The following is a 25,650-nucleotide window of genomic DNA, read 5'->3' as shown; positions in this document are numbered from 1 at the left end:
GGCTCGAATGGTAAAGGGGATGTACCGGGTCCGGGTTCCTTGAATGGTGAAATACCGGGCCCTCCAAGGTCGGAATGGCCCGGATTTTCTCAATTCAAGGAACTCGGACCCGGTACCCGTATGGGCGTAGCCATGCCACTAAAAGCGGCATGGCTACCTCCATACTCGGAATGAGGCCCTATGTCCCTTTTCTATTTTTATAGTGGCCCGAATTGGGAAGAGCTACGGGACCGGAGCACAAAGCTCTGGTCTAGCAGGTATTTGGGGAGAGAGGGCGGGGGTGGGAAGGGTTATCGTTTTTTTGGGGGGGGGGGGGAGGAAACAGGGAGAGACACCCTGTTGCCTCCTCCATATCAAAATAAAAAAAGACGTGCCTCGGGTGGTTGGCAACAGCAGGTAGAGAATTCTCGCACACTGTTGCAGACTCATGATTGGCTGAGCGTCCTTCCCCAGGTGCAAATTACAGATGGAAATAAATTACGAGGCATTGTAAACAATAGTGTTCTGACAAAATCATCATGTCGGGTAAGCATCCAGCAAGGATATGACGTCATACAATGCAACAACTGCGTCCACATTCAGGAGGCGTCGAGTTTACAGCAGAGAACGTGCTTCCTGTGAAGTTGCTAGCATCACAGGATGGGACAGCATCACAGGCTTTGTTTGGGGTGTCCCATCCTGTGATGCCATGGGGTGTCACTGTTGCTACACCTGGCAATTTGGTGGATGGACGCCCCTTACTGCCCGTGGAGAGGCAGAGGGATAACATAAGGTTACATATTCCCCCCTCCACTCATTTAACCACTTACGAAATCTTATTTGGAAGGAGAACAAATTGAGCATGAAACCATGTGTACGCCCAAAAATCAGCGGATTCAGATTGTCCTCTTTCTTGTCGCCTCCGTTAGCAGATTCAGACTTTAGGAAGAGTTGAAGATCTATAATAACCCCCCACTTCATTTTTGCATGTTAGAGGGTAAAGGTCTGTCCCAAGCGTCTGCTCTGATTCCCTTTTTAGTTTTGGCTATCAGGTGGTGCTTAGGCGTTACATGTAAGCCTAAACTACTGCACTAGTAGCTAGTAAGAAAATGTACTATAGTGATAAAGTAACAGTCGGTAAGATATCTCAGCGGGGCTGAGCCCTTGCTGCTGCGATCTGTGCGTGATCGGTTGCAGGTTCAAATCCTGGCAAGGCCAACTCAGCCTTTCATCCTTCCGAGGTCGATATATGAGTCCCAACCTTGGTTTGGTGATAATGGAATGTAAGTATGTTCCATGCAACTGCACTTCGGCGACAGTGCTAGATAAATAACCAATCATGATCATTATTGTACTGGAGTACAGATAGGAAGGAGAAAAGCCATATCATAAGGGTCACACAGCTTGCTGGCGTTTTTTGGTTTTTGACCTACCCATTAACTGGCCAGGGCCATGCTAAGCCCTATTAACTTTCCCGGCCACTACCTGCCCCTCAAAAACCAAAACACCTCCTCCCGAGATCGCTTTAAGTTAGATTTATCAAGCAATAACATCAAACGTTGACCTGCCAGTGTTATTTCTAAGTAGTTCTGCTGAGAGATAAGGGCCTAATTTCAGTTTTAAATGCGCTGCAGGTGTAATAAAAATGTCTTAACTGAGTGTGCCTTCAGTCACTTGATTTATATCTGATCCTTTCACTGAAATCTCACTGCAAACAAGCATTGACAATGCCAGCAGTTTGGGCTGGTGTATACATATTATATAGAGATTTGACAGGCAATTCTTTCATCTGCCGAGGTAATCACACCACTTTCCAGCTCGTGCCATCTTATGGCCAGGTGCTACCATTATGGAAGTGCCTGACAAATGCTTATCTAATGCCTCCACAAAAGCCCAAACTGTTGGCTTTGACAATTCGTCTTTTCACATGCAAAGAGCCACAACGCAGCACCACCAAGGACAGGCAGTGGGATCCCCTTTTGCACTGCTTTCCCTTTTCACATATTGTTATTTAAAACAGAAAATAACCCAGGGGTGAGAGAAACGCTCTTGGTGTTTGAGAAAAGATCAGGCATGAAACCAGCTGTGCTCTCCGTTTACAGGTCTTTGCCCGTTGCATCTATTCATGTCTTCCCTTGTCAGCAACTCGTGTGACCCAGTCACAGTCATGGCTGAAACAAGCTTGCAGTACACTCCTTCCCACTCTCCGGCCAATCGGCTGGTAGCTTTCTCACCACACATCTCCTTTATATTCTGCATCGTGCACTTCTGTGGTGTATTTGTGGGGTGTGGGTGCGGGTATGCGTGGAGAGTGATTTTGAGCTGCCATGGTATCCCCGTGGATACACTTGTTGTGTGAGTTTCTGTTCACAGACATATGGCTTGACAGAAGGGATGTGAACACCCACCAAGGCACAACGTCCTAAACCCTTTTCAGTTTTGTCTCTTAGGTGGCACTGCCTATAAGACACAACTATTGGCGTGGGAAGTGAAGAAAGGGGAGAGACGGGATGTGAGGAGGGAGAGATAACTTGTGGGTGGTGTTTGGCATTTTACCCACTTTTTGGCTGCCCCCATGGCCATGCTTGTCCCTTTGGTCATCCTCATGCAATTCTTGCCCCCTCCCCTCCCCTCCCCAAGGACGCACCCCCGGGATCTATTTGAGCTCGCTCTGTGATTTTAAGGTGAGGCCATTTTTTTTTATAACCAGTCTTCTGAAATGTAATGGCTTAATTACAGCTACAAACGAGCTCCTGCATTTATAAAAAAATATCTTAAACAGCTGTGATTTCAGCCAAGTGATTTTTAAGCAACATACGTGCATTTGCATCTGTCCGATATACTGAATTCTTGTTAAAACAAGCACTGGGGAAACTAACAGTTTGGTCTATTGTATGATGTCTAGATAGGCATTGGGCCTCATTCTAAGTTTGCCGGTCCTGGAACTACGGTACCGGTAAGCTTGCCCATACCGCAGTTCCCGGACTGGCAAACTACGAGTTGTGCTCGCGGGTGCCTTTGTGCCCGCTAGGTCTGACCTGGCGGGCAGAGCGGCACCCGTGAGCACAGCATGTCGGATGCACCGGCACCGTTTACAATGGTGCACCCGCAAGCACAGCATGTCGGATGCACCGGCACCGTTTACAATGGTGCACCCGCAAGCACAGCATGTCGGATGCACCGGCACCGTTTACAATGGTGCACCCGCAAGCACAGCATGTCGGATGCACCGGCACCGTTTACAATGGTGCGGTGCATCCGAGCTCCCCATTCCCACTGAGCCCTATGGAGCTCAATGGGAATGAGGAAGAATATTTTCCGGTGCCCAGGAATGTCCAAATACTGGGTCCGGCAATGCCGTAATGACCCGCTTATTGTCCATTCCTGGACGCCGTAAAAAAATAAAATACTGGCAGCAGCCGGGCCTGTATTACAGCCTCCTAATGAGGCCCATTGCCATGTAGTGGCTCGACTGCTGCAAGCTACGACTGGGTTTAAAACAATACAATAAAATAAAATAAAAATGATATTGATTTGATAGATGTTGTCATATTCGATCCAGGTAGCACCATTATGGCAGCGCCTAGCAATGCCGTGACTTGCCTAAACAAAACCCAACACTGTTGGATTTGCCAATGCTTATTTAGCTAGCAGTGGTGCTCCCATTTTCTTTTACTAGATTAAATAGTATAACTGTGTGTTTTGGCTTGCAACAGCCTTTGAGCTTTCACAGAGGGTTGCTACCGAATAGCCACAGCAAAGCTCTAGGGGCTTCCATTTTGATGATGTAGACATTGTGGACCTAGCGCCGAGAAGAAGCAGAGCGCTGCACAAGGCGGGCTGATCAGTTAAGCAAAGAGCAACTCACGGTATCATGGTATCCAAACACTGACCTGCTAAATTCAGGATCATATCCCGCCCAAAACCTTAGGGTCTCCTGTTCTTTTTTGAATTTCAGGAAATCAGCTCTGTGAATAAGGCTTAAAGGGGCTGATTTTAAGAGCTTAGAGTCTGAAATGTGAAGATTATTCACAGGAAAGTGTGTGCCCTGGGCTGCAGGGGGGCACTTGTTATGAGCAGATCCTACTGCTTCAGAAGAAATAACATGTTGGGGTTATTTTGAGGTACACCCAAGTAGGGATTTTTTAAAAAGTCTGAGAATATGGAAGTCAACATTTTTCCTTAACGAGGAGCCAATGCCAACATTTAAGATAGGTGGACATTTGATCTGAATGTGTCAGGCCAACGTTGTCTGGGGTAGAAGGGTTTTGAAACTTGCTCAGGGAGGCTTCAACCAAATGTATGCCCGTAAACGCACTCTGGCATTACGCTGCAGCTGTCAGTGAGATCCTGTGACGAGAAGTACATCTCTCAGGTGGAAACACTGGAAGGAGACCCATTCGGATTCTAGCTGCATTCCTTGTGTAGAGGCACGAAAGGCTGAAAAGATAATGGTGTGGGTGGGGAGGGCTATCCAGAGCAACGCGAGAGATCATGCTTCATTCAAAGCCTTCCATCCATCCACCACTCTTCAGTTTTGCAAAGGCTCCCCCAATCAGAGAAGCGGGCAATGTTTAAGACTACAATCAATCAGCAGGTCTCTGTGTATCATGTCATATTGTTTCTTAGTACCCTTCGAGGGGGGTGTCGCGGCCTCCCAGCCAATTGGGAGACTCAGAACGAGGGCGTTACCGGATGGTAAACTCTCCGCCCTGAGCCTCCTCAGGGCTGGCGGCCGCCATCTCCCCTCACCGGGGAATGAGGTAAGTCTTCCCTTTCCCCCAACCCGCAAGCACTGAATTCCCTCTCCGCCCTCCCACTCCCACTGACCTTCTTTTCTGTCCATTTCGGGAACAGGCACGCTGAGAACACTTGTGCCCCCAGCACGTCCGCTCCCGATCTGCGACAGGCCGTCATGGAATGGAAAAAGGGACTACATGTAGTCCCTTCTCTCTTTTACATGGCAGGCATTTATTTTGTTTATTTCTTTTTAGTGGCTGCCACGGAAAGAGAGAAGGGACTACGTGTAGTTCCTTCTCACATTTCCCTTTTTTCAATTTGTTTCAATGGCCGCCATGGAAAGGGAAAACGGACTCTGTTTTCCTTTCCCCGGTGGCCATTTTTTAACATTTTTTTTTTCTGTTCAGAAAGGCCAGAGCGTGTTGGAACAGAAAAAAATGCTTTTTTATACCCTGTACTAATAGCAATAGGCCCTGAGCAGCGAGGGGTGGAGGGAGGCATTACTACTTCAGGTAGCGCCCTGAGGGCTTCAATCAGGCCTGTTACTTTGGGCCCCGGGGCATTACATGAAGTGGTAATGCCCCCTCTGCTCTGGGCCTATTGCTTAAATGACGCTCTTATGAGTGTCACGATTCTCTACCAAATCTCAGCTGTTGTTACTGAACTATAACTCATTACAAACAAAGATGTGCAGAACTCTGACAGCACCTACATTTGAAGGCTTCAGTAATCTGGACAATGTTAGATTCAGTGAGTGAACAGGGAGGTTTTACCATCACTAAAACAGGCTCCGTGGATATAAACAATGCTGGGCCGGTGAAAGAGAAGACGCGTTTGGAGTCTGGCGGTGAAAGGTTTTCTCAAGCATTGGTTGATGCTTCTGCAGTTTCAGCACCGGTTATGAGATTGGCCAGATTTTAAGGTCCTGGCTGCATGGAGGCATCGTGATTTTTAGCTGCGGCTGTAATTTACTCAAAACCTGTTCAGTGGCTCCAGGCACAGCATAGCAAATTCTCTATGTATGAATAGTTTATTTAAACTTTTATAACAATTGGCTTAGAGCACTTATTTTACATTAGGAGAACAATTGTGAGTTTGACTTGCCCTAGATTGCTGCAAAGTTTACTCAGAGCGAGCTTATTTGAACTTCAAGGTCGCAGAGCTGTTCAACGTGCAAAACAGAGTAAGCTCCACAACCTGGTAGAAATGTTTGTTCCCATAGATGCATATCTCAATCTGCCCCCGGCTATCTATCTGAATGAATACAAGTGCAGATACTCAGACCCAAAAGGGATCTGTACACAAACCAACTCTCAGTCCCTAACTTCAACAGAGCCAAAGCCGGCGGCTCGAGTTTCGAAGTTCTAGCACCAATATCCTGGAACTCACTACCACCTAATCTTAGATCTGAGGCATCCCTCATGGCCTTCAGAAAGGCACTGAAAACCATCTTATTCAAGTAAATCTGTACCTAAAATGCTACTGCAAACGTGAATAATGTCTGTAACCAATCATTTACCTGGGCTAACAAATTGTACCTATGCTCACTGTTCGCATGTAACGTTGGAACATTAGTAATGTTTGTAACCAAGCTCCCACTGTTTTCCTGATTTTACACCTATGCCAAGTACGTTTTCTTGTAACAGCGCCACGATGCCCGAGGGCAGTGGTGCGCTTTAAAAATGCAAATAAATAAATATATCACCTAATCTTCATTTTAAGGGCGCTTGCTGGGTTGATCAAGTAAAATCACAGATTTGTGAATGGTTTGCAAGGTTTTGACAATGTTTTTTTTTGCCATTGTTGAGAACCAGAGGCAGGATTCCAGTTTGGAAGAGTGACATTTCCTTCAGTTCAATAACACATGCCCAGTTAGGCCGCCCACTCCTTTGTGCCCAGATGGCCTCTGTTGAACATGTCGCTTTGGAACACAAGGTGGTGTGAATTTACATTGCATGTTTGCTAGCTGAAACTGATCTAAATAGTTGGATGAATTCTGTTTTTTCACTTTTCGGAAGTTTCATTCTTTGCATCAGAACTTATTCTAGAAATACTTGACTCCAAAACTACATTGGGTAGCTCATTTTAATCTTCTGAACCTGGTAGTTATTTGTCTGGAGATGCTGTGAGTTGCTCTTCAATATCCGTGAATACTATTTCTCTGACTTAATTGCAACTTTGGCTCTCTGGACGTTTTGTATTACAACTCGCACCAGAACTGGTCCCCCCACAGTCAACGGTGGCGGATCACTGCTTTAGCGGCTCTCGATTTAGATAATTCTGTAGGTTGGACATGTCAGAATCCTTCAATGATTTGTGTAGGGCATTGGATGTCCTTGTTCAAGGGTCTATATGGACGCATTGTACTGGGAAACACAAGAGCATAACAACTGATCAGATGGCTGGGACATGGACATCCTGAAAGATCCTATACATACAACACATGCGTTGATTTAAGAAAAGTTATCATCACCTGCAAAGAGTTTGCAATGTTTTCCATAGCATTATTTGCTGAAATGTTATTTTCGTTATAATTGCCTTTCCTTTTAATACAGTGCCTCACGACCTCCTCGAAACTAGGTCAGTGCTCAATAAATAATAGCCCAAAATAAAAGAATAAAAAAATAAACATTGCCCAATTCTGAACACCCAGTGTTGGGCTAAAATACTGAGTATAAAATTTGAAGAAAAAAACGAAAGTAAAGACAAAGCAGATGACTTTGACGATTGTGGATTTAGAAATACATGTCAATAGATTACACATAACATAACAACGTCAGGTTTCTGTAGCGAGGACGTTCCTGTGTCCAAGAGGAGGAAGGGGCCTCTTGGCCAAATCTATTTAGTCATTTCCTTCAGGATGCACTTGCGAGATGAATATTGTTTGCAATTTTTTGTATAACACTCTTATTGCATATCATTTAAACCACTTACCTTTCATTGGACAAGCAAGTCGCACAGTCGAACCCTTCCTTGCCACTAAATTGTCCCCAGCAATTATGGAAACGTTCATCGCCTCCAAATCTGTGACATTCTGTTCACGCAATAGGATGACAGGTTCCTCTGAAATATCAAAAGCACAATAAAATTGTGTAGAATCTCATCATTCGTTTTGTCTATTACTACCTAGAAGCTATTTGTCCTATTTGTCATTTTTTCTCCTCTATTGGTAATTTTCAGTCTCTTGATCTCCAGCTGAGCAACACACTTCTTATGAAACCATGGGAACTTCCTCTGACTTTAGTGCTCTGTTCATCTTGCAAAAATTCTGGCAATCTTTCTATATGCCTAAATGATTTGAGATTTTAATGAAAATGAAGCAATAACACTGTGTGAAGACTGGTGCACACACACAGCGTTGAAACTACTCAATCGACCCTTAATGCCAAAATTATGCCTGAGATTGTATAACCTCAGCAGACCTGCAGTTTGCATGATTGTGCATTCATGGATTGCCTAAGTAGAAGAAGTTGTAGTTTGTCAGTTATATAGCGCCTTTATGCCATTAGTATGGCCTCAATGCGCTTGTTGTGGGACGTCCTCGCCGGACCAAGGTCCAAGATATGGGAAAATTGTCAGGAGGAATAGAATGCATGTGTGCATTTGGCCGAGATAGGGAGTTGGGTGGGCTGGCCGAGCGCCAATAAGCTACCCATGATGGTCAGGCATGTGGATGGGTGCTGAGAGCTGGTCAAGAGAGTGTACGAGTACAAGAGACTGGTTATGTGTCCTGCTAGACCGAATTGTTTGTCGTAGGTCACAGCTGCTTTCTGATGCAAGAGACTTGTCATGTGTCCAGCTAGATAGATTTTTTTGTCGAAGCTCATAGTTGCATTCTAATGGCAGAGATGTGCTTTGTGTTTACTCTAGTGTATGGAGGCGAGTGCGTGCAGGTGTGTGGCCGTGCCTGCGGCTGAAGGTCCATAAGCATGGAGTGCAACAGGTTTAAATGCATGGGCTATATTCTAACGAATGCTTTAGTGCACTGCCTGCATTAAGCATTCACCTAGAATCCCTGCCCCGGCTTCATTCTACCTTCATCTAGAGTCAATACACTGACTACATTCTATATACACCTAGATTCAGTACATTGTCTACTTTCTACATGCACCTGCATTTACTGTACTGGCTATATTCCACTCAGTTGTACCGAGTGCAACCTGGGATAACTTACACAAGTTCCTCTAAGTGCAGTCTATGGATAACCTACACCTTATGCGAATATAGAAGGATTTGCTTGTACTTGCATGTTTCATTATTTCAAGAATGGCATGCTGATTAATGCACCATCATTTTTTGCTTATGAGTAATTTGCAGTTCAAACTTTACGTCGTCGTTTTTTGATATTGTATGTAATTATTGTTTATTAATTGTGCAATCACAGCACTTAATTGTACAGGACAGCGCGATCAATGTATATTTATATGCCAAGATCAGGCCTTCGTTGACGCAAAGTCAATTTGAGATTCCAGTATTTCTTGGCTTGAATTCATTTTCGTTGTCTAATACACATTCATTCAGGATATATTAGCACCCATTCCCACTTCTTATCATACATCATTTTTACTTTTGAACGTTCTAAATAATTGTCCTTTCAAAATTTGGCATCTATATTTCCTTACATTGAGCGTTATGCTTTAATAAGCATTAGCCCCTTATATTTTGTAACTCAAGGTCTATTGCTGCAGACCTCTCATTCTTTATATTCCATCTCATTAGTACTGTTTTACTTCTCCAAGATGGCGCCCGCCTTTTAGCCATCTTTGATTCTAATTTTGAGCAGTGTAATGCCTAGTCTTTCCACTAACTGGGGGCTTCGTTTTTTAATGACTCCCTTGCTCGCGTAACGCGCCTGAGTCGAATCTTGTTGTTTTCTGTCCAGTGTCCAGGAAAGGTAGTTTGGCCACGGTCCCTGATTTTACACACCCGCTGCTGCTGACAGCTGCCGCTTTACTTTACGGCACGTTGTGGCTGCAGAATATGGAACTTTGATCACTTTAATTTCTGCGCTCTGCTTGCTTTTTAGGTTTTTATAGTGCGTTCCTTGACCACTTTTGATTATTTACACTCAATCTCATCAGCCCACCGTTATATTTGAATTAATTCCGTAACCTCTGCACTCTTCATTGAATCCCGGAATTGTGCTTTTACATCCTGAGGTTCATTAATTTTGCTGATAGCATCTTTCATTTTTCTCCTATATTTAGCCTCTGGCGCATTCGCGAAGCATAAGAGGTATGTCCTCCTTTTTCTACTTTCCCTTATATTTATTATCATTTTTCTGCCCCCCCCCACTTTTTTCTTTATTTTAACTAATCATCTGGTTTCTGTTGTGTTTTATTTTTGAAGTTTGCATTGGCAATTTATGCCCCTACGTTTTGCATTGGCAATTTATGCCCCTACGTTTTCCAGTTCAAACCTCCACATCAAGGTACACACATTTTTTTTTTTTAAATTGGTTTTTAAAATGTATTGCTACTTGGCATTTAATGTGACTGATCGCGTTGCATTCCTATCCTTATTATAAAAGGTCTGTTTTTGTCTCATCCTTGTTTTTGCCCTCTTTATTCCCCCTCCCTGTCCTTTCTTTTGTACACTTTTCATGGATCACCCATTCATTTCATTTCCTATGCATTAATATGCTGAATACCGTTTTGTGTCACTTCATTAATCTGATCTGTTCAATTTGACTTTTGAATTGCCTTTTGATTGACTTACTGCCCCCTGTTCCTCCGTATATGTTGTCAAGGTTTTCACAAATGCAATTCCTCTCCTCTGATTTGGGTTCAATATGTGATTATATTGTACAAATTTGATGTGTTCTGAACCATCAGCCTCAGATGAAGAGCTGGTTTTGTCTCGAAACACCTGTCAGGCTGACCGATCAACTCAAATAAATGCATTACTGTATTTAAATTCTTGCATTTTTGGCGCAATGTGGTTTGGGACCCTTCTGTCTATTTCTCTTTAACATGGTAGTGGATTGGCAGTACACCCACACTTCCTTGACACCCGCTGCCTCTTTGCTATTTGCAAGCTACTGTACAAGCGCTGTGGATAATTTAGACTTTTACCGCCATCTCTTTCCGTTCACATCTAAATGGAGTGTCCATGGGTGCAGCAGAGGTATACTATGGACTAAAGTGGAGGATTGTGTTTAAGGAGATAGAGAATTATGTGTGAAGCTACCGTTCAAAATGTTGTAATTTAAAGTAGCTTTTTTTCACGTATTGTTCATTTATGATGTGCGAGAACCAGCAAGTGGTTTCCAAGTGCGTGATCAGTACTCCAACCACTGCAGCGTGGCGTTGTCATCCTAGTTTGGGATCGGTATCCGAACCATTGTTGTGCTGCGTTCACTTGCTTCCAAGACAAACGCGTTGCCCCTGAACTATGGTAGAAGTGATCTGCAATAGGGATTGTGCTGTAAGTGAGTGCAGGGTGTCTGGAATGAGACATGCCTTCTGCTAAGTTGTGAAGGTGCGGTGTGCGAGGGGAGAAATGGGTTAGCTGTACTAACAACAATGTCTATTTCCTGGGTTCCATCTATGTACAAGGAGCAGTGCAACCTTGTGGTAATTTACTTCAATGAAATTAATTTGTGGCAATGTAATATACATATGTATATATATTTAGAAGTGAGGTGTATGAAGGAGGTAGGAGGGCTGGGGATGGTTAAGGGAGGTATGGGGGGACCACTATTTTAAAGAAGAATACAAAAAATGTAAACAAAACAATATATGACCGTGCGCTGCCTTATTTCTATGAAAGATTGTAGAACTATCCCAAAAGGCTAAGAACGGCGATGACGTAAGGCAATATCTGCGGACGGGCTTGTCCACTGAATACAAGGCTGAAAAGCCACATGTTTCCTTCGCCTTGATTCTTATTCCCTCCTTGACACAGTCGCCTATTTTACAGACCGTGCTCGGAGCATTTTGAATTCAAAGTGTCATCATCAGTGCATTTTTTTAATTAATGAAGGTAGCAAATAAAACACACACAGACTTATAGAGTATCTCTTTTAGGAACAGGTTTACCTGCAAACAGCAGGGATGATGTCTCCATGTCCGACCCAAACTCATTGACTGCATGGCACTTGTACACGCCGGTGTCTTCTCGCGACGTATTCAGAATCTGCAGCTTTCCATTGGCCTTCAATTGGAGTCTACAAAACAAGAATGAACGCGTGATTCCTCTGGCCCGCCATGCCCTGCACATCCTGGCCACGCCCCCCTTAATAATCTCTGCGCAATACCTTGGCGTCCTTGTTTAAATTGATTCTTAAGCCTCCCACATTCTCCCACATTCAATGCTTTCATGTATTAGATCATGCTAGCATATACATTTGGTGTCCGCCCCCTTGACTTGTGTATACCTCCATCTTCCATGCTCAGGTGTGTAAGGTTCATGTCATATTTATAGTCATGCTGAGTACGCGGGCGGCCATGTCCACAGTGGCTAAAGACCCTTCCATTTTCATTATCTTGGCCAAACCATGATCATCTGCAGTGTTTTCCTGGCCAGCTGTGGGTGGCCATGATTTGGCCATAATATTTTCCGAGCTCTCTTCCACTTCGGCAGCATTTGCGTAAACCAAAGGCAAGCCCAATCATGCGCCTACCATTTTTGTTTCTAAATTTGAGCTGCAATACCAAAGGTACCCTTGCTTCTTTTTGAAGGACCGTCCGCCTCACTTTTTCTGCTTTCTTTTGTTGTCCAATGGAACTTTTTTATTGCTTTTCTGCCGTTCAGTGTTTGGTTGGACACCAGTTTTAATGCCTGGTGGGACTGGTTTGTTATTTACAGACCCCCCCACAACCTCCCCGCACAAAAAAACCCCAACACTCCAGAAAACTATACAAACAAATAAAATAAATACATCTGCCAAGAAAGCCACAGAAATGAGCACTCTTGTCCTTTATTCTTCTGTATCATGGGAAACTCTTCCGCTGCTTTGAGCCTGTCGACAGGAGGTTGCGCTTACAACCTCGGATATACAGAGGTTTCGTGATCGAGGTTGTGAGCAGCTCCTGCCTCTCAGATGCATGGTAACAGCGGAGGTGTCCAGTCATTTGATCGAATACAAAGGATCGAATGACAAAAGGTTTGAGTCAAAAGGATCGAAAAAAAAAATTTCAAATGCATTTTTACTTTGATATAGTTTAAAAAAACCTTTTTTTAAATAAAACAGGGGGTTGGGGGAACCCCCATAAAAAATAAAAAAAATAAAAAAATGCATTCAACCATTTTTTTCGGTCCTTTTGACTCGAAAAAATGGCATTCGATCCTTTGTATTTCGAACCTTTAACCTATAACCCTCAGGAGGTGTGTCATGTAGCAGCAACAGCTAATGGAGAACCACTGGACCAATTAGAAGACTTGAGCTGGGCAGGGTCACAGGTTAAGGAAGCGCTTGCATGCACTGCCAAGACATCAGGTCTTAGAAAATGTCCACCATCCTCTTCAGTTCCATGATACGAACTTAAAAAGGTACTAATATTGAAAAATGAAAGCCTGATGCCACATCATGGCACTTTTACTGTTTTGGGCATGTGCCTTGGACGTAAAGGGAAGTTAAAAAAAACAAGTATGGCGGCTGTTTCTATGTGGAGAGAGTTTTGTCCCAGAAAAGAGATTTTTTTGTCAAATTAGACTCCTATATATCGAGGGCGGAAAGAGCAAATACATGGGAATTACCTAGCAAACTGAATATTCCATAGAGGCGTATTTCAATGGTTAATTAATACCGAATATTTAAATATTTGCTTGTTATTTGTGCTGCTCTAAGAATGAATACTCTTGTTAAAAACAGAATTCATTAGGTTGTAGAAAAGGAACCCCGAATGGGGAACATGAGCCATCCCGGGCCAGAGTAGGAGTGGATTACAGGAGGTTAAGCGGCCACGTTGAAGAAGAGGTCCCTCCAAGTTCATCGCAAGCGTTCCTCCTTTTCAGATCCAGAAGATATCTGAGAAGGAGAGACTTCTAGGGTGCACTGGTGACCTCACCTTTACTGAATGGGGTGAACTGGGGTCCTCTGAAGCCCAGTTTCAGAACTCTTACTATTCCCTTACACACAGTGCCAGATTAAACCTTGGGGGGCCCCTCAGCAGTTGAAATTTCAGGCCCCCCTCGCAAATTATCTCCTAATACATTTTAAATTTTACCAACCAACCATTTTAATAAATCAATTGTATTACACAAAACTAAACATTAACTAAACCTTAACAACTATTAATGTTATTAAAGGAAAACATTTTCTTAACTTTAATAAACCAACAAAACTTTACATTTTCACTTTCCTCAATTTGTTTATGGTGAAATTTGGGCACAAATACAAAATCCAAATTAAGCACTGGCAAGTGCCGGGCCCCTAAAAGGAGTGGGGGCCATAGGCCAGTGGCTATTTGGTCTAATGGATAATCACTGTATACGGCTCTCCATTCAGAAGCACCGCCAAAGAAAGAAAGCGCTTGCACCCATTGCTAAAATGCCGCGGATACCAGGGCATGAATTCGAGTTCTCTCAATCGAGCAATGTACAGGGGCACTGGGCATGGACAGTGGGAAACATACATCTAACTGCTATTAGTACATGGAGGTCATTGCTGCCCTCCTCGCAGGCAATCAGAGTGCTCAGAATTCCGAAACTAAAAAAGGCACTGACTACATTCCAAGCATTCTGGCTTCAGCAGTGGACAGGGAAACAGAGAGCATTTCTCTGCATTCAAGAAACAGCACTGCCATTTCCCAGCAAGAGATTTTCAACTTGGCTTTGAGGAGATCGTTTGTTCACTGCACCTTCATTGTGACGTGCAACATCCACTGTACCACACAAAAGTGGAAGCTAAAACACAGGGAAAAGCCTTTACCTTCATATGAAGAAACTGTTTACTTTCATAATACACCTAATATATGTGCCTTTCAACCCCGTTCCAGCTTAAACAAGCTTACAATGCTTCCCTTCTAAAGACAGCATTGTTCTTTAAATACTTACTAACACATATTGCCACCATATGCTAATATCCATAATCACCTCCAAGGGCTCATTATCGGTGGGGATAATTAGCTTTCCCCAATTTATAGCCTGGGTGAATCACCTTTCCTTCGGTTTTCAAAGCTATACTAGCTTACATTTTGATATCTAACACTCACTGCCCTCCTTCATAGCTCCAATGTTCATATCAGCCATTTTAAGTAAGCAATAGGACCTGAGCCATGGGGGCATTTCGAGTTAACAAAGGTGCTGGGGCATTACCTGACTTGGTAATGCCCCCGTGGCGAGGGGCCTATTGCTATTAGTACCCCAGCCCATAAAACCAGGGTACTAAGTATTTTTTTCTGTTGCGAAACAAAAACATTTTTCAAGAATGGTCGCTGGGGAAGGTAAAACAAAGTCTGTTTTCCATTTCCATGGCAGCCACTGAAAAAAATAGAAAGAAAGTAAACAGATGCGCTGGCGACAGAAGTGTTCCCAGTGCGTCCGCTCCCAAAATGGACTTCACCGAAGGTAAGTGGGTATGGGAGCGGGGAGGGAATCTGTGGCTGGGGGAGGAGGAAGGGGAGGGGGAAGTGGGACCCCACTTACCTCAATCCTCGGTGGGGGAAGGTGGTGGCCTCCAGCCATGAGGTTGCTCAGAGTGGGGGATTACCGCTGGTAATCCCACGTTCTGAACCTCCTCATTGGCCGAGAGGCAGCCACCCCCCCATCCCCTGATGGGTACTAATTTTAAATAATGTATCAACCTCAGAAAGTTGAAATCGAGAGTTTGCCCTTAAAGGATGCACACTTGTGACGTGCAGTGTTAAAATAAATCTTTGCGATAATTCTGGTGAGGCACACAACAAAGGCCAGGGACCCAGGCCCCGCTGGGACAGGGGCCAGAAGAGCAGAGGAATAGATTTGGTGATCCCCGGAGGTGGGGCGGGGCACTCCTGATTCCACTCCCAAACATTCTTAATACAAGACCAGCAATACCCGCGGTCGGCCACCCATAAACACCCTACAGACAGCAGACAAGGCAGCCCCCCTGGACTTGTGGAATGAGGTGATGGTGGCTCGCGCCAGAGACCCGGGAGCCGTCAGCGATTAATCTAGCCTACAGGCAAGTGCTTCCTTAAAGTCCTCTGGTGCTCCGGGCCTCAGGGGGGCCCAATACTCCCCAGAGACAGTACACACAGGCTGGGCGCCCATTGGGGTGACCCAGCCAGGAACAACCCTGGACCGGACCAAGCAGCCTCGCATCCAGACTTGGGAGTATGGCAGGAGTGGCAAGCGGTACACCAGCCCCCACAACCAGTAGGCGATCAGCCTGGGAGGCTGCAGCGTGAAACACTAGCAGCTGCTCAACCCTCCATAGCACCAGAGCAGCCGCCCCTTCATATTCCGGAGATCTATATCATCAGGGTCTGCGTCTGGAGGGGGTTGGGCAGCCTCAGCGCCTTGAAACGGGAAAGAGGCGAGATCGCAACCTGGCTGGCACATCTTGGGAACCCTAGCTAAGTAGGAATCCTCACCCATAGGCAGCACAGCACCGCAGGGCACTCCAGCAACACATTTATCATCCAGAGCCTTGTGAACGCAACCCGGTGGGCATACCAGGGAAAACTAAGTCAAGAAGGAGCTATTACCCACAAGCAACACTGCACAGTGCAGGGTCCGGGCAGCACAAACATCATCCCTGAGCCCTGGCCGGCACATCAGTAGAATCCAAGAAAGGAAGGAGTTACCATCTACAGGTATCACTGCCCAGCATAGCAGCCAGACACTTCTAGCAACAGCCCCCAGAAGCGGCGAACCAGGAATACAGACCCTTAAGGGGTAACAGTGACTCCCCCGGAGAAGAATGCGGTCAATGCCAGGAACTAAAGGGAGAAGCACGTTGGGGAAGCATACACAACTAACCAATCCCAAAGAAAATCCAATCCGGAACTGCTGGCTAAGGTCTGAGGGGGTACAATCATACCTGGAGAGCACACATCATCCTTCAGAAAGCCCAACAAACACAATATACACCAATATGGCAGCCTCCAAAGATGACCTAGAATGCTGCTTCCTCGAGTTCCAGGATAAATTCTCCACCTCTCTCCCAGCGCAATTTAACACTTTCACTAGTGAATTCAGGTCAGCAGTATCTGGAATAAGAATATATGTTTCATCTCTCCAGGAAAGAAAGGACATGAACGAAAAAGCACTTCAGGATCTGGCACTAGATGGCACGAAGTCGCACGAGTTGCTAGAACACCTGGCCAAGACAACACATATCAAACTGCAGTGCGAGGACATTGAAAATAGATTGCTGAGATCCAATATCCATATCAGGAACCTTCCAGAAACAGAGCAAGAAACAGACCTGAAAGAACCAGTGACAGGCATCCTTAAAGACCCATTAAACACAGAGGGAGAGGTTGATATTCCAATCGACAGGATCCACTGAACGGGTCCAAAATGCTAGGACCCGGGCACACGCCCGAGACATCTGTTAGCACTGGCATGCTACCCTCAAAAGTAGAAGATTCTAAGAGCAGCCAGAAGGGTGGCGCCGATTACATATAACGGCAAAGAAATTCAACTCTTCCAGAGCCTCTCTCAACAAACGCTACAGAAACGAATGGACATGCACGGGCTACTGGAAACACCTACAACCTAAGAAGATAACTTACAAATGGACCTTCCTATTTGGCCTTCTATTGAACTGGGAGGGCAGACAGCACAGGGGGAAGGGGCCCGGATAATATGGATTGACCTGGATGACCATGCAGGACCAAACACAGCCCGGTCCTATACCCCACAGGAGCCCTGGCCATGGGAATGGACCCTGACGGAATGAGGCCGCAGGAAAAATCTGAAAGGCCCCATGCGTCGAGCATCCCAGAGCACTGAGAAGGCAATGGACCCATCCGAAAAGGGACAATGTGGCTGAAGCAGGTAGCATATCGTTGAGCTGGTAATTATACTTTAGTCAGGCATGGTTACGGCAGAAGCTCGCCTTGGAATCCATCAAAAACATATAGTTGGGGTTTTAGGATACCCTGCCCATGCTCCTGGTAATCCCTGTAGCCCACCTCTGATGACAGGGTCCCCAGAAGGAATAGCGAGGATGGTCTACAACAGGGGGACAGGTGTGGGGAAATATTAAGTTACACAAGGGAGGGAAGTTGGGGGCAGGGGTGGGGTAGTAAAGGAGGTTTTAGGAACTATGGGGCGGGAAATAGTGTTCACAGGGGCTCTGTCAAAGAATATACAGAGTGGCACCGACAATCAGGATATACCTTAAGCCTGAACCCCAAGCAATGGACATACCTTCCGAAGTGTCACTCTTAATATCAGGGGTTTAAATACCCCAGCCAAGAGGAGGAAACTAGAGTGCCTCCTTCTGATACATCAACCTGATCTGATTGCTGTACAAGAAACACACATTAAGCTTCAAAATTGACACAGGTTAAAAATCGAACAGTACACAAAAATTATACAAGCTAACGCTAAGGGAAAAACAGCAGGAGTACTTCTCGCATTCAAAGCAGGCACCCAGGTTAAAATCTTGCACACAAAAGCCAACAAAGTGAGCCATTATCTCTTCCTAACCATACAATTGGGTTCAAGAACCCTAACACTGGCTGCCATAGATGCCCCAAATTCAGGCCGAGAGGGGTTCCTGAAATAAGTCCTCACGAAACTGGAACAATTTAGCAAAGGGGAGACAATATTGATGGGAAATTTAAACATTGTGTGGGATCCACTCCGGGATAGAAGCTCTAGAACAAAATATGACCAAATCCCCTGCACCCATCACATGCCATCAAAACAAAATTTGAACAGCTCACACTTAGAGATCTGTAGACAACCCTGAAAGAAAGAAACAGCATACATGCATTACTCCCATGTTCACAAGTCCTTCTCTAGAATTGATTGCATATGGTGCTCAACCACGCTAATAGGAAGAATTACATATATAGACACCCGCCCCGATAACTAATGAGTTCAAACTTCGCAGACAACAATCTAAACTATGAAGCTGGAGATTCCCTAACACACTTTTAACAGACCCGCTCATCTGTGAAGACTTAGAACACAAAATCAATGATTAATTTGACACTAACCAAAATGGGGAAATAGGAGAAGATGTGATCTGAGATGCCTTCAAAGCAACTCTCCGGGGGAACTCATAGCGGCTGAAGCACACAGGGAGAAACTCAAGAGGAAAATAGAAATAGAACTAGTAACTGAAGTAAAAGATATACTGAAACGGATGGAGACAGATACCAGCACGAGCCTCCACAGAAAATGCAGAAATGCAAAGGGTAAATAGACCTTATACATACCAAACAAGCAGAAAAGAGCTTCATTTACCTGACACTGAACTATTATATTAAAGCGAATAAAGCAGACAGACTCCTGGCAAGACAGCTAAACAGAGAAAGGCAGCTCAAACAATTCTAGGGGTAGAGGATCAGTCGGGTAAAAGGGTGATGATGACAGAAAGCATAGCATCACAATACCAGGCTTTTTACACAACCCTATATGAATCAGATCACCTGGACGCATCCCAACACAACTATTTACAGGTTCTCCCGCTAAACAATATCCCAACGCCAGATAGCGATCAGCTAAAGGGAGACATCACGCGGGAAGAAGTACTGCAGGTGATAGCAAACCTCCCTGTAAATAAATCACCGGGCACGGGCGGCTATCCAGACTCTTTCTAGCGAACATTCCAGATGATCCTAGCCCCCAAACTAACCAACCTCTTCAATGTTTGCGCCATTTCAGGCAAGATAACCACTTCCATGGTGGAAGCCAAAATAATCCTCTTCCCCAAACTAGGGAAAGACCCAGCAAAATGTGGATCAGACCGCCCGATTGCTCTTATTAATATAGATGCTTAGATCTACACAAAAATTATCGTGAACCGGCTAGAGAACCTAATGCCTACTCTAATCCACCCCGATTGAACGGGGTTCATAGAAAACTGCCAAAGCCATGATAATATAAGAAGAGCGTGACACGGATTGGAAAAAGTAGTCTAAAGGGGGGACGCTGAAGTATTTCTGTGACTGGACGCAGAAAAGGCATTAGATAGAGTCGAATGGTCCTTTCTCTTTAATACTGTGCAAGCAGTGGTCTTCAGCTCCAAGTTTATCACCATGATTCAAGCTAATTACATTAATCCCACAGCCAGACTACTAATAAATGGGCAACTATCCTGCCCCGACTCCCTACAAAGGGGCAAGAAGCAGGGATGTCCCCTTGACCCTCTCCTGTACACGCTACACCTGGAACCACTTCTGTCACAAATACATCACTCGGAAACAATCAAGGGAATCTCATTTGTTTGGGATACTCACAAATTAATGGAATATGCAGATGACATGCTTCTCACTATCACCAACTCAGTAATATCACTTCTGAGTCTCTAATCGAGCTCGAAAGATTTGGTACAGTGGCCGGCTTAAAAATGAATGTCACCAAATTTGTAATTCTAAACTTGTCGCTCAAACAAGATGAACTGACAAAATCCAAAGAAGTGACACAGTTCCACTGGGTCTCCAAGGGTATCCGAGTTCTGGGGGTGACCATCACGCACACACTTAGGAAATTATACCAAGCAAATGTTCAGCCAATCCTGGCAGATATACAGAAACAATTGCAGAGTCCACTCACAGTCTCATGGTTGGGGCAGATCAATTCGATCAAAATGGTCATCCTGCCCCGGGTTCTTTATCTCTTTCAGGCCCTCCCAGTCCCGGTCCTTACCACATTCGTCCACACTCTCCATAAGATGATATCCATTTTTATTGGGAAAAATTTTAAAACCCACATAGCGCTCGAAACCTTAATGCTTTCTCCATACAGAGGGGGTAAAGGGACTACCAAACTTCTGAGTATACTATCGAGCAGCCCAACTGCGAGTAATAAAAAAATGGTTCAGAGAAGACTCAGGTAAGAGATGGGGCAGATGGAAAAAGAAATATCAGGCCCAAGAATGGGAGAAAAACGATGGTTGCCATGAACAGATCAACCACGGAATATACACCTGAGTCAGATTGCGAAGGTAGTTGAGGATTCGTGGGACCAAGAGACATGAAGGCATTAGATCACGTTGTTTCCATCCCCCTTTACCCCACTTTTCTCTAAACCACAATTCACCCTGGGTTTAGACACCCATTCATTCTCACACTGGAAAACAGTGGGATGTACAAAATGTTGGGACATGTTTCTGGGAAAAGACATTAAGTCATTTAACACATGCAAGGAAGAACTAGGGCTGCATAAGAACCAAAGATTTCAATACTTTCAGGCTCGCCACTGGCTGACGCCCTCCATCCAACAGAGCAGCAGTACTGAGTATCCTTACACCATTTGAGAAATTTCTGACCACAAACCCAGGTGACAAGCATATGATCTCAAAGTTATACAAATGTTTAACAGATGAACCCCTGCAGACAAAATGACAATACCAAATTAGATGGAAAAAACACGGGACGATACCCTTGGAAGAAACATGGGCAAACCTATGGTCGGATATCCCCTGTTTGACTAGATCCCTCCATATCAGCTTATTCTGTCTCAAAGTAAAGTTCCAATGATATTATACCCCTGAACGCTTAAACAAGATAACACCAAGTACACCACACTCATGTTGGAGGGAATGTGGTGGGACAGGGGATTGGCTGCATGTATGTGGTCCTGCCCCAAATGACAACCTTTATGGGATGGGGTCAGGATTAACATGCAAACAATGTTTGAGTGTCAGGCAGAGAAATCACTAGGGGAACGCCTCCTGGGCATAGCTGAGCAGGATAACAGACTATTGTCAAAGCACAAAAGAAAAGCATAAGACATAATTCAGATTGCGGCCCTACTTGTAGTAGCTAAGAAATGAAAAACCAGAGACCCCCCACACATCAAGGACTGGTTCTATAAACTTTGGAACTTTGTCTCCTTAGAATGGGTCACGTACGCTATTGAAGGGGGAAAGACTAAGTTTTTCAGTAGAATGTGTGTCAATCCTGGACACCCTCCATGGAGAATATAATGAACAGTCCTGTCCTCACAACATACGGATAATGGGCATATCCTGAAGCCCACAACCTGACACTTATACCCGTGTACTGGGAAGGGAAGTGGAGGGAGGGATTTGGGGTGTATGTGTGCAAATATTCTGTGTTTTATGTTGTATTTTATCAAAAAACCCAATAAAAAATAAATATATAAATACATAAATAAACCTTAGCGCCAAGCACCTAAGTCAGTGAACTATCTGTCCTGCAAGTGAATTCCAGCTGTGTAGATGTAGGTGACTAGTGATTTGCCATCTATTTTCATTGACGTAGGTGGGAGGGAGGTGTAGTATAAAGTTGCACAGGCACTTTAATAACGTGTGATTGCATAGTTGTATCTTTATTAAGGCAGCCCCTGGTTTGAGGGTGAAGGGGAGAGGCTGTGATTGCATGCATTGAGGCAGCCCCACATCAGCAGGGGTCCAGTTGTGGAGATTCTGATGCTGCAGGGCTGCCAGGTGAATACCCGCCCAATTTTAAGGCCAATCCGCCCAAGTCTAAAATTGTGGACCACCCTCCTGAGAGGAAGTTAAGTCACACTTCCTGGGTCTAAATGGCTTCAATCCAATACTCATACATTTACCAAATTTGCATTCCTGCTTCAAAAATAATGCAATCTTTAAAAGAAAATAATTTATTCAAACTGTATAGGTCCATAAAATACATGAGGCATATATAGTAACATTGCGATCAAAGTCTTAATTCATGGAGACATATTAGAATAACCCACAGTAAGTAAGTGCAAGTGCGTCCCTGAGTGATTCACACCTAAAGTACTTGTGCATATTTTCAAAACAATTAATATAGAAAACAACACAACAACTTCAAACACAAAATTGAACAATACAACTAGACTAGTGTACCATTATTTACTTAGGATTTAACGACTAATGTTTTTTTCTTTGCAACTCCGACTCTCTAATTCTAAACAGATCTTATCTGGCCACCCCACACCCAAGAGTGGTCCGTGGTGATATTTCCGGAAATATGCACCACGCTAAGGAACAATTGTAGGAGATATCGACGGAGAGACGGCCATTTCACTCGAGGAACGCTAGGATGATTCTCAATGAGACAAGGTCCTTACTCTGTATCATTAGAAGGAAACTGACAAGATCAACAAGGCTAATTGGCTGTTGATGGCCGAGGCCGCCACATATGTTTCACTGACCCTCGTTTGGCTTAAGCAGTCAAGAAGAAGAAATATAAGGAGGACCACACAGATAATTGTTTCCGTTGATGCAAGGTCCCTTCTAAACAAAGACATAAGAAGGTCCTGAAGAAGGCGTCCTAAAGGACAGTAGGCCAAAATGTTTAAAATAACATCGACCAATCACTGTGGACCACTCTTGGTTCTGGGGAGGCCAGATAAAATCTGTTTAGAATTAGCGAGTTAGAGTTGCGAAGTAAAAAATCATTAGCTGTAAAATCCTAATTAAATAATGTGACACTAGTTTAACGGAGTGAGGAGCGGAGTGTGCGGAGTGTGAGCAGTCTCAGCAGTCTGGGCAGACTGGGCAGTGGAAGCGGCCGAAGGAAACAATCAGCCACGTGGTCGAGGTAAGACGCCTCGCTGAGAGACTCGTGACTGAATTACTATCAAACTGAAAAACTGTTGACAACCTGCCCTTTGCTAAGTGCATAATTGGGGAAGGCTTGGAGTCTCCAGTTGTACTAAGACTCCCGGTTACCCGGTACGGCAGAACTGACCGCAAGATGATTGTTAGTTGATTCAACTACAAGCCATGGTCCCTTTAAGATGGCTTTGCCAGGCCCTGCTCAAGAAGGCAGGCAAAAGCACGAGGGGAAATGGCTTCAGGTGTGACGGGCCACGATCTCTCACCAACGTGGCCCTCTCCCGAAGCACAAAGAATGGACACGAAGAGCGGGGCCTGGATCGGTGCCCTGATGAGATCAATCAGGGGGAACCAAACACCAGGAAGGGGAGCGAGGCCCAGAAAAACTAAAACGCTCAATGGACCCTCATATAGATATTCTTGATTGGGCCCTAGATATAGAACCGTCCTTGCTAAGCGCCAACAATTAATGAGGTTTCCTAATTTAATTTTTCCACTGGGTCACAGGATGGGGTTGAGGTGAAGCCCACACCTCCTTTGTTGGACATTTGGGGGTGTATCCTGGATACCTTACGTTTTATTTGTTTTCTCAAAACAGTGGATTTACCACACTTTTTTGTTAAAAAGTAGAAAAGTCTGTCTTTCGGGCAATTATTTATTTATTTATCATCGTTTCATGTGAATTCATATTCCCAAAAGTGGTCAGCCGACACGTGTTTCGACCGTGTGGGTCTTTATCAAGGCAGGTGGTATGGAAAAGATGCCCTAAATTGGGTAGGGTGGTGATGAGCGGTCAGTCCATTGGATGACGGCTGGGCTTCAATTATGCCCTTAGTAATGTTCAATCTGGGCACATACCTGCATGTTGGTCCGTTGGTCGCATATAGAGGCTCCCCCGTCGAAAAGGTCACAAGCTTCACTCCCCCTACCTCGCCTTCATCCTGCATCACCTATGCTGCCTCTGGTGGGTTTCGATAGCCCTCTTCTTGTAATGAAGACGGGGGCCCTTAGAGCAAGGACGTTCAATTAGAATGCTATAGACACAGCCGCTTCATCGGAAGAAATAACGGTCAAGGTGCCCAAGACTATACAACTGGAGGAACCAGCACGCTCATTAAGCGAATCAATTCAGAGGCCGACAGGGGTCATGGGCCTAACCTCAGAGTAGGCAACAGTATTCGAGGCTGATTATTCATATCTCAAAGCAGTGTTTAATCGGCTCAACTCGCCAGAGTATGCAGTGCTGTCACCACCTGAGACGAGAAGGGAATTGGCCCCCCTGCTACCACCCCATTCACCTGGAACACTCCTTGTATGCCAACATTCCGCCTTGGAGCTACGGCTGGCCCAGGATATAGCGACCCTAAATTTTATGAGATGTCATCAGCGTAGGCTAAGTGGCTATGCCAGGATCAACTCCTCAACACCATATATTCATGGTACAAAGGGCCACTTCTTCCCCGATCCTAGCAGAATCCATTTGCCCCCATGCTTGGTAACGAGGGAAGAAACCAGTGTAGCGGCTGGTAGACATGGTAGTCCTGGAGTAGCTGAAAGACAAGAAGAACCTATGGGGACTGCCTCTAGACCACAAGAAGTACAAATTCCCACTAATCTTACACTACAAGATTCGATGTCAACTTCATCGGTCTCTACCGACTCACACCCAAACCAGTCAAAAAGGGGTTTTGGGGAGGCTTAGATGCACCAAGGACGGACGATTGGAGTGGTGGACCACGTTCAGTTTACTGGTAATGTCAGTTTTAACAGTGACAGTGAATCCATTCCTGAAGCTGTATCAAAATCTAAATGATACTGTGGAATCAGAAAAAATACAATATTACGGCTGTTACACCAAGCAAAGGAAAATACACCGACACGAGCTTGTAAAGATTCCCAGAATCTTTATTACAAAACTGAACAGTATTCAACAAAGTACACAAATAGCTATTTGGCTGTCAATACATCACAGGGACCACCAGCAGGGTTCGATGTGAGCAGTGAGCAGGGTTTCCTAGCTGGACATCAGCGTATTTATACAGTTTGTTATAATGATGTCCAGCCTCTTTACAAGTTAATAATACACTGGGCTAGGGTCGCGCCAGGTTCATTTCCTAATTTACATATCTCATGCATGCGGTTTACTTTTAAATACACTTACTAACAGACATTATTATTCTCTAATTTAACGTTACACTCTTTACATATTACTTTAGATCTGACACCGGTGTTTCTTTTAACACATACTCTTTGGAAACCTTCTCTGGGGCATATATTTTATGCCTTAGTAC

The 25,650-nt window shown here is 44.7% G+C and overlaps 1 protein-coding gene across 2 annotated transcripts in view; it reads right to left on the bottom strand.

Moving 5' to 3' along the window:
• The window catches only part of ADAMTSL3 (ADAMTS like 3), a 1,638,295-nt gene that overhangs the window by 217,118 nt on the left and 1,395,527 nt on the right, over positions 1-25,650 (bottom strand). For both annotated transcript variants that reach the window (XM_069625001.1, XM_069625002.1), the window contains exons 22-23: positions 11,760-11,887; positions 7,654-7,782 (exon numbers count right to left, since the gene is read on the bottom strand). In XM_069625001.1, coding sequence (XP_069481102.1) covers positions 7,654-7,782; positions 11,760-11,887 — 257 coding nt within the window. The remainder of the gene's footprint in view (positions 1-7,653; positions 7,783-11,759; positions 11,888-25,650) is intronic.

Source organism: Ambystoma mexicanum, chromosome 11, assembly GCF_040938575.1.
Source record: "Ambystoma mexicanum isolate Mex_15411 chromosome 11, UKY_AmexF1_1, whole genome shotgun sequence".
Lineage (NCBI taxonomy): Eukaryota > Metazoa > Chordata > Amphibia > Caudata > Ambystomatidae > Ambystoma > Ambystoma mexicanum.
Note: the sequence above shows the minus strand (reverse complement) of the source record. Positions and strands in the feature narration are given on the sequence as shown.